This window comes from Propithecus coquereli, unplaced genomic scaffold (assembly GCF_000956105.1).
Source record: "Propithecus coquereli isolate 6110/MARCELLA unplaced genomic scaffold, Pcoq_1.0 Scaffold205, whole genome shotgun sequence".
NCBI lineage: Eukaryota > Metazoa > Chordata > Mammalia > Primates > Indriidae > Propithecus > Propithecus coquereli.
The window spans coordinates 349,650-360,033 of record NW_012145523.1 but is presented as its reverse complement, the minus strand read 5'-3'; the positions used below and the strand labels follow the sequence as shown (position 1 = coordinate 360,033).

The 10,384-nt window shown below is 38.0% G+C and overlaps 2 protein-coding genes across 2 annotated transcripts in view; both read left to right on the top strand.

Moving 5' to 3' along the window:
* DNAH14 (dynein, axonemal, heavy chain 14) overlaps positions 1-10,384 on the top strand; it is a 324,896-nt gene that overhangs the window by 212,587 nt on the left and 101,925 nt on the right. Inside the window, 4 exon segments of the mRNA XM_012644036.1 lie at positions 2,027-2,155; positions 3,590-3,727; positions 4,755-4,922; positions 7,438-7,608. Coding sequence (XP_012499490.1) covers positions 2,027-2,155; positions 3,590-3,727; positions 4,755-4,922; positions 7,438-7,608 — 606 coding nt within the window.
* On the top strand, positions 8,835-10,383 carry LOC105810141 (serine-threonine kinase receptor-associated protein-like). Its single transcript, XM_012644062.1, is given in 2 exon segments — positions 8,835-9,105; positions 9,108-10,383. Coding segments are annotated over 2 exon segments (1,035 nt in total). The 3' UTR covers positions 9,872-10,383.

Here is a 10,384-nt window from a genome sequence, read left to right as displayed (position 1 = left end):
CCGAGCCCCCTGAGCTCCCGCTTTGCCTATAATCTTTATAAACTTATAAAACTATATCTTTGTCTCAGTGTATTCTTTTATTTCTTCCATTTTCCATTTCTCTCTATTATTTTCTTATCCCTTGCAACTCTACAAAAGGGACCCGGTTTTTTGCAGGGAACACTGGCCACGTTCCCCGCAGGTTAATAATTGGGCAACCTAATCACACCAATGGATTATTATATGCCTTGAGGTTGAATCTGCTTATTTGGGTTGAATCAGCTTGGTGTACTTTGGCCTTCTTGTACCTCCATATTCATTATCTTTCTCTAGGTTTGGAAAGTTCTCTGCTATTATTTCTTTGGATAAGCTTTCTACCCTGGTCTCTCTCCTTCTACATCCTCTTTAAGGCCAACAATTCTTACATTTGCCCTTTTGAGGCTTTTTTCTAAGTCTTGTAGGCATGCTTCAATCTTTTATCTTTTTTCTTCTCTGACTGAATATTTTCATATAACCTGTCTTCAAGCTCATAAATTCTTTCTTCTGCTTGGTCAATTCTGCTTTTGAGAGACTCTGATGCATTTTTCAGTTTCTCAATTGAATTTTTTGGCTCCAGGATTTCTGCTTTTTTTCATTATTATTATTTTAAGCTCTTTGTTAAATTTCTCTGATAGAATTCTGAATTCTTTCTCTGTGTTATCTTGAAGTTCATTGAGCTTGCTTGAGACAGCTATTTTGAATTACCTGTCTGAAAGGCCACATATCTCTGTCACTCCAAGATTGGTCACTGGTGCCTTATTTAGTCCATTTGGTGAAGTCATAATTTTCTGGATGTTCTTGATGCTTGTGGACATCTGTCAATGTCTGGGCATTGAAGAGTTAGGTATTTATTTCCATCTTTGCAGTCTGGGCTTGTTTGTACCCATCCATCTTGAAACTTTCTTGAGAGAGCTTTCCATTCAAAGGGGATTGAGTATTGTGATCTAAGCCTACAGTCACTGCAGCCATTTCAGCACCAGGGGGCACCTAACACCCAGGAATGCTGCAACTCTTATAGATTCCTTGGTACTTGGCCTTGGTGAACTTGGGTAAGATAAATGAGAATTCCTTGGGTTACCAGGTAAAGTCTCTCACTCTCTTCCCTCTTTTCCCCCCAATCAGAAGGAGTCTCTCTGAGCTGGGCTGCCTGGAGTTGGGGGAGAGTACCCCTGTGGCCACCACAGTTGGCACTGTGCAGGGTCACACCTGAAGCCTTGCAGACCAGCACAACACTAGGGCTTGCCAAAGGATCACACCAATAGAAAATGCAAACGATAAATTTCAGGCAGTTTATGATACAATAGAGGGGAAACTGAGTGTTTCCCCTACTGAAAAAAGGATACGGACAGTTACAAATTAGGTAATGAGGTAATTCAAAATAAATGGCTGTTTGTGTTTTTCTAACAAGTTGCTTGATTTACAAAAATAAATAGAATCTAAAAGGGATAATGCACACAGAGATTACAGTCAGTATACTTCAGCGCATAGTATGTTCAAAAGTGGAAAGTAACACAAGTTTAAAAATTGAAAATGTGGCTGAATTTTCTGCTTGTTGTTCATGACAACAGCATTTGCAGCACAATTATAAAAGTCTAGTTCCAGATGACAATCTTATTCCCAAAGCAGGGTGCATATCAATTAAAGCTGAATACCCACAACAGTGCCCTGCTACTGGTAGGCACTCAATAAGTAAATATTGAATGAATAATGGCAACATTCCAATGTAAAAGCCACAGTTATATTACCTTATTCAGCATCGAATACATTTCTAACTATTATCAGACATAATTATTACAGGTCTATTGAGGGTGAGTAGAATTTCTGCTATTTTGAGAACTTGTTTTCTAAAATTATATTTTCAAAATAGAATTTGATCTGCTGTTTTTAATAGAAAAACAGACATTACATGTAATTTTGTTCTTACCCCATAGCATAATTAATATTCATAATTCATAATTTAAAGAAAGGTACTAATTAATTTGTTTTAAAACCTCTTGTCTTTCTTAAGACTGTAATATTCCTTGATGATATGAATATGCCAGTATCAGATATGTATGGAGCAAAGCCACCCCTGGAATTGATAAGACAATTATTAGATTTAGGAGGAGTTTATGATACTGGAAAAAATGCATGGAAGGTACAGTATGTACTAAGTTTTGTTCTCATTAAATATTGTTACTTACAATGAATTAAATATTTTTAACAATGTTGAGTAAATTAAGTAAGAAATATAGAAAGTCTAGCCATATGGACATATTAAGCAAAGTTTAGACCTTAAATTAACCATGCCAGTTAGATCTTTGCAATTTAAGTCCATGGTTTTATAGAAATTCTAATTTTAGTCAGTTTTAATCTTAGTAAAAATTGCAAATATGTCCCAGAGATTTGGTTTCTGAATCAAATAATGCTCACTATTGTTAACTGTATTAATAGTTAATCAAATTTTTCAATGCATCAGAATTTAGTTAGAGAAAAGCTAATAAAAATGTGGCCTACCAAATGCATCCTTAATCTCTATATAAACGTACTCTACATCTTTATTTTCAAGAACATAGATCAAAGATTATCAGAAGTATTGCAAAATCAAAAAAATTCCCGAGGAGGTAATCCTGTGCAATTATCTTTGTTACATTGAACTAAATCAAAATGGCTTAAGTTTTTGGAAGAAAATCCATTCAAATGCACTTCTCTCCCTGTTTGGTTCCTTCTCTGGAAATCACAAGCTCTATGTTTCAGAACTGACTCTACCACTTAAACTTTCTAGGGGCTCAGATTCCTCATTTGTAAAATTAGATGGTTGCATTACAGACAGTTTCATGTCTCAGACAAACTTGGGCCCCAGATCCTAAATGAGGCACGCTGGCTTATGAGTGCCATCAGCTCAGACACCTGAGGGGAAGAATGCAGATGCAGACCACCAGGAAGAATCCAGTAGAATGCTAGAAAAAAAGAAAAGGCAGGAAATAGGTTCTGGAACGCACGGCCTGGGCAAGTTCCCTGAACTGACCAGAAACAGAGCAGACCTTTTTTGGGATTTCTGTGGCCTTGGACACAAGTAGGAATGAAGCTATTGAAAGCACTCTGTTGTGGGTGAAAGAGATTATCAGTATGATTTCACCCAGCTGTTCAATGGTATGATGTTGTAGTATGTCAAATGAACATTGTTATGTTAACAGTGAAGCATCTTCTCACCCCAAGCCAATCCTGGCCGTTTGGAGACACATAACAGCAGACTCTTCTGATTTCGCACTTTTCACCAGAAGCCTCTTTGCTAGCCTCGATAACATAGTGCTTATTTTCCAATGATTGCTTTAAAAAATGAGCTATTTCCTGATAACATTTAGGAAACCTCCTGAAAGTAACATGTCTTGAAATTATATTTTAAGATGGGTGACTTCTAAGGAGATAGATTTCTATTTCCATCATAATTTTTGTTTTGCAGTAAATAGTAATCTTAATCTTTTTGCCCAAATGTTTTTAAATCTTTTACCCATTAGGGGCAGAGAAGTAGCTATATATTTCACTTCCTACAGATGCATTTAGTTATTCTTCCTTTTTATTCTTCCCACAGAATATTCAAGATCTCTCTATAGTTGCAGCTTGTGTTCCTACAGGTGGTGGGAATGATATTAGCCCACGTCTCCTCAAACATTTTTCCATACTGGTATTGCCTCATCCTTCACCAGGTGCCATACGTACTATTTTCCAGGTAATACGTCTAGTTCATTTTTTACTGAAAAAAAAAAATGAATTCCATAGAATAAAGAAATATATGAGAACCTAAATCCACTAATATTGAAAGAAAATTATCTTAAGAGGGTGGATTTTATTTCTGCCTGTATTTTCTGGCCTATTGTTATAATTTGTCTCTAAATATCAAAAGCATAGTTTATTGTGCATAAAAAAACACATGTTTAATGCGCATTTAAAATGCAGATGTCAGGACTTTATCCTGAGATTTTGATCCAATATATCTGGGATGGAGCTCAGGAGTCTGCATTTTTAACAACCACACCCTGATTTTTGCTAGAATTGATTTGCTCTTTTCCTTTTATCATGGAATAAAAAACACTGCACAAACTATTACCTCAGTCTAGATTGGTATACTTTCTTCTAAAATGGAATTTTGTTTTAAGTGTAGAATATTGATCGCCTGCATCAAAATTACCAAGTGCTTTTTGAAACATGGATTTAAAAAGTCAGCTTTATGTTTTATATTATAAAGAAGAAAACACAAGATTTGTTTTGAAGAATTTAGTAATCCTGCATAAGATTTATTTTTCTAATCATACTAGGTTTCAAGTTGAGCCATTTTTCTAGCAAGATGTTTCAGGATTTTTAGAAGAAAGTATACCTGTATACCAACCCAGACTGAGGTAATAGTTCTATCACTTTCTACTTCTTTTAGTGCATCTACTGACGAGAAAGGAAATGGAAGAATTCTCGGCACACTTGGTTTATACAGATGTGGAACATAAATTGTCCCCAGAGAACACGTGTCACATGCCTCTAGACCATTCGCCAAAGTAGAACCAGTTGGAATTTTCCCCAGTTTGCAACACCAACATGTCTTTTTCTAGTCCACCATCCTGTTTTAAATGGATTTTACTTTTAACATTTCTAATGAAATTAATCCTCTGCTATAGTAAACAACTCTGCTTTTTAGTAGAGATTAGCCAGAAATAGTCTATACTTAAAATTTTGGGCAAACTAAATTATAGCATTTCTTTTTAAAGGCTCATTTGGGAATGTATTTCTCCATCAATAACTTCACATCCGATGTTCAGAAAAGTAAGAATGAGATAACATCTTGTTCCCTAGCTGTGTACCATCAAGTACGTCAGAGTATGTTACCAACCCCAACAAAATGTCACTACATGTTTAATCTTCGAGATGTGTTTAAGGTTCGTTTTAAAATTCGTTCTCTAGGTATTTTTTGTTTTTTTTTATTTCTTTTTTTATAATTATTATTTCAAGATATTAAGGGGTACAAGTGTTTTTGTTACATGGATGAATTGTATAATGCTGAACTCAGGGCTTTTAGTGTTCCCATCACCAGAATAGTGTACATTGTACCTGATAGGTAAGTTTTTATCCTGCACCCTCCTTCCTCCCCCCCTTCTTAATTTCCAATGTCCTTTACGCCACTTTAAGACCATGTGTACCCACTGTTTAGCCCCCATTTATTAGTGAGAACATATGGTGTTTGTTTTCCCATTCTTGAGATACCTCACTTAAGTTAATGGTCTCTAGTTCCATGCAAGTTGCTGCAAATGAAATTATTTCATTCCTTTTTATAGACCCACACCACAGTCTCCTTTTAGTTATGCCTCTGTGGGCTCTTTTGCCTCCCAAGATTAGTTCACAAATCTCCCCTCTGTGCCCCCAAGGAACACGATCGAGTTCTGGGGATACAGGATCCAGCCTGAAGGCCTGTCTTCTGATCCCCCAAGTTCAATCCCTAACTTCCAGAGAGAAGTGTGCTGGTCCTGAGTTGTCTGTGGACCGCTCAAGTACTCTTAATGGCCCTCTGCTTCAGGGTATGCCCTGCTCTGCTGGGGCAGCCAGGCAAGCAGCAGCAGGGAGGGCGGGCAGGGAGCTCACAGTCTGAGCACCCCTTGGTCCACTGTAGGTCTGTAAGAGGAAAGGCGTAAGTCCCACTCTCTGTGGAAGCCTAGGTGTGGTGGGCATGCCAGCAGAGAAGAAACAGCCCCAGCTCAGTTGTCTTTGGGACACCCATGCTGACCTACCATGGACTACCACAGCTGCACTGGCAGCTGTGGGTGGGAGAGGGGAGGAGAAGGAGAAGAGTCTGAATGGAGGAGAGCTGGCACTCTGGTTTCTTTTGCCCTAAGGGCCACACACATACACACACACACTCACTCCCACCGCTTACTGTACTCTCCTGTCCCCTGAACGTAGCCTACCTTGAATGTCCAAGCTTTGAGATCAGACAATTCCCTTGGGACCCACCAGCCCCCTGTGGCCACCACAGTCTGGCAGGTATTGGGAAATGTTTGTGTGGGGACCAGTGACAAGAAAGCTGAAGGGCTGAAGCTCCCAGGACAGGACAAAAGCACACAATGGGTGGAGAAGCAGTATGGTGCCTGGCGTCTTGGCTCTGGTCTGTGCTGATGGGGAGCGAGCCTGGTTCCATGTGCTCAAGAAGCTCTCAATTCACTGGTGGTGGTAGCCTTTGGGCTCGTGAGGGTAGAGAAGCTCTCCAACAGTTCCAGAGCCTGCAGTCTGCCAGAGGTGTGAGAGGAAGAAAAACAAACACACCCACCTACCCTTTCCATGGGACTTGATCTTTGCTGAAATCTTGCTCTTTCTTGTTCTGCTCTTCAGCTTCTTCCCATGGAATCTCCGGTAGGTTCAGAATTACACCTGGGCAATATTTTTTTCATCTCAAACTTTTCCTTTTTTATAAGATGATCTGGTGACCAATGTCTCTAGTCAGCCATCTTGCCTCTTCTCTGTCATCCAGTTTTTTTTTTCTCTAGTTTATTTTTAAAAATTTAAGTTGAGGAGATGTAATTTTACTGCATTGAGTCTCTCTGTCTTTCTCTTTCTCTCCCCCCTTTCTCTCTCTCTCTCTTTCTCCATTTCCCTACTCATGGTACTGTCAACATTAAATTGTGAAAAGGGGAAAAAACAGAAATGCATATTTATTAGCAGCTTATCCTATGAGTTAGTTGAAAAGAATTGTTAAAATAATTTCATGCAGAGAATTCAGTGATGAAACCACTAAGACTATTAGAATATTGGCTAAGATCTTCAGCAGGGAAAGAAGTGACAGAGTTATAATACAGATTTTTGTTTTGCTTTATTTTTGAGATTTTATTGTGGCTGTCAGAAAATGAAAGCATGTATGTATTTCATAAACATGTTTGAATTTTCAGATTTTGCAAACAGTACTGATTTAGTTACCAGCCTTGGCCAAATAATTTTCAAAATTGATGTTAGGAAGAATGATTCTTGAATTTGATATCATCCTCTTCTTGCAGTGGGACTTCAGCCCTAAATAGCACATATAATCTCTGATATGGGTTATAAGATTTTTTAAAATCCAAATTTAGAATGCTAAAACATATTAACCTCAAGAAGTACCTCTACATCACCTTCAACATGTTGCCTCCATGTCAGCACCGGGGTCTGGACTCCCATCCCAGCAAGGCCTCCATGAGATGTGGCTGAAGAGTCCCTAACTTCCCCCCTCAAGGGTCATACAACACCAATTTTCCCTGACTTATAACTTTCCCACCTCATCAAAACTTCGGATTATCTCTTGTAGAAATTGACAATTCTTACCTTGGATAATTGCTTCTATTTTTATGGAACATTAGCCTGGAAAAATTGAGCCTTTACTTTACATACTACCCAGATAATGTCTCTTAAAAATGTTATTTTTAATAATAGCTTCTCCTAGGATTGCTGCAAGCTGACAAGGCTGTTATTGACTCCAAAGAGATGGCTGCTCTGCTCTTTGTTCATGAAGCCACCCGAGTGTTTCACGATCGCCTAATTGATTCCACTGAAAAAGGCCTTTTCTATCAGTTGCTGTCAAAGGAACTTCAGAGCTATTTTCAGGTAAACTTATATTTTAAAAAATTATTTTAAATAGATTCTTAGGCAAAAATGTTGTTTAACAAAAGTCCCCAAACATTTCTATAGTATTAATTAAGTAAACTTTATTTAATTAACAATTCATTTTTTACTTGAAAATGTCTAAAAGTATAGATGTGTTGGAGATGATAAGATCTTGGTGCCTTTGCCCATGTTTTTGGCCTCTTAAGAGCTCAAAACTGCCCATTTTTTTTTAACACTAGCAAACTGTCTACTCTCTTGATGCCCTTAGGAAGACTGTTCATTCCTCTCCAGCCCTTTGAACTTTAGTTTTCTCACTGCCTGTCTTTTAGTCCAGGTCACAAAGGAAAGTGTTTCAATAAATCGATTCACACTGAAAGAACGTGACTAAATGGAGCAGCGATCTCAGCTCCATTACTAGACTTTTTTGCTGTCTTCTCTCAACAGAATTAAGAACATTTCCTTTCCAAGCAAGGGTGACTCTTCATTTTCTGTCTTCTTTTCTTTTTCTGTCTTCTTTGGTGGTGCCACTTTCTCTCATCCTGTAATAGTAGTCCAAGAAATATAATAAATTCAAGAACACAATAATATTTTACAACAGTAAGAGAATTTTGTAATACAAATTTTATACATAGAGATAGAGTTACACATTCATACATATAAACTTAGAATATAACATATGTGTATTTAGTCATATGTCACTTAAAAACGAGGACACCTTCTGATAAATGCATTGTTAGGTGATTTCATCTTTGTGTGAACATCATAGAGTGCACTTACATGAACTTAGATAGTTTATAGCCTACTACACACCTAGGCTAAATGGTATAGCCTGTTGCTCCTAGGCTACCTATGCAGCATGTTACTGCACTAAACACTGTAGGCAGTTGTAACACAATGGTAAGTGTTTGTGTATCTAAACATATCTAAACATAGAAAAGGTATAGTAAAAAATACCATATAAAAACGATACACCTCTGTAAGGCACCTACCATGAACGGAGCTTGCAGGACTGGAAGTTGCTCTGTGAGTGAGGTGAAGACCCAAGACATTACTGTGCACTACTATAAGCTTTATAAATCCTGTAAACTTAGCCTACACTAAATGTATTTTTAAAATTTTCTTTCTTCAATAATAAATTAAGCGGAGGAGCCTGAGGCGCTGCAGCTGAGGAGACAAAAGACGACGATGACCCTCAGCTCACCAGCCCAATCGCTGGGTTCGCCGCCATGGCAATGAGGCAGACGCCGCTCACTTGCTTGGGCCACACGGGGCCCATGGTTGATTTGGCCTTCAGTGGCATCGCGCCTTATGGGTATTTTTTAATCAGCGCTTGCAAAGATGGTAAACCTATGCTACGCCAGGGAGATACAGGAGACTGGATTGGAACATTATTGGGTCATAAAGGTGCTGTTTGGGGTGCAACATTGAATAAGGATGCCACCAAAGCAGCTACAGCAGCTGCAGATTTCACAGCCAAAGTGTGGGATGCTGCCTCAGGTATGAATTGATGACCCTGGCTCAGACTGTGGATTTCACACAGGATAGTAATTATTTGTTAACTGGGGGACAGGATAAACTGTTACTCATATATGACTTGAACAAACCTGAAGCAGAACCTAAGGAAATTAGTAGTCACACCTCTGGTGTTAAAAAGGCTCTATGGTGCAGTGAGGATAAACAGATTCTTTCAGCTGACGATAAAACTGTTCGCCTTTAGGATCATGCTACTATGACAGAAGTGAAATCTCTAAATTTTAATATGTCTGTTAGTAGTATGGAATATATTCCTGAGGGAGAGATTTTGGTTATAACTTATGGACGATCTATTGCTTTTCATAGTGAAGTATATTTGGACCCAATTAAATCCTTTGAAGCTCTTGTAACCATCGATTCTGCATCTCTTCATCCTGAGAAAGAATTTCTTGTTGCGGGTGGTAAAGATTTTAAACTTTATAAGTATGATTATAATAGTGGAGAAGAATTAGAATCCTACAAAGGACACTTTGGTCCTATTCACTGTGTGAGATTTAGTCCTGATGGAGAACTCTATGCCAGTGGTTCTGAAGATGGAATGGTGAGACTATGGCAGACTGTGGTAGGGAAAACATATGGGCTTTGGAAATGTGTGCTTCCTAAAGAAGATAGTGGTGAGCTGGCAAAGCCAGAGATTGGTTTTCCAGAGACAACAGAAGAGGAACTGGAAGAAATTGCTTCAGAAAATTCAGATTCCATCTATTCTTCAACTCCTGAAGTTAAGGCCTGATCATCAAACATATGCCACAGATAGTATAGAACTTATGGACTAAAACAAGCAAACAGAGAAAAGCATTAGCCTTCCAGAGTTATTCTCTGCTTAAGGCAAACACAGCAGTAAATAATGGGGAATATGAATTAGCTCCAGTGCTGGAACAACTAACTTGGTGTTATCTGTAAGTGAAAACTCAAGAGTGTCAGATGAAGGCAGATGGAATTATGCTCTTGTAGTATGATGGGCTGTTGTTTTTTTAAAAATGAATATGTGCAAGCCAACATCCAATTATGATTAGATTTCTTGTAGCTGTTTATGTTATTATGAAGAAGAAAAATATATTGGCTTATTTTTCTGACTTTTCCTTTACAGCAGAATGCCTTTTTTTTTTTTTTTTTTTTTTGCTTTAGTCACAAAGAAGAGGGAATTCATGATTAAGTAACTGGTTTGATTTCTCTTTCATTGTACACTGCTTCTGAACATCTAATTGTTTTTAGTTGTCTAAATAAAATGCCTCTAAAACAAAAC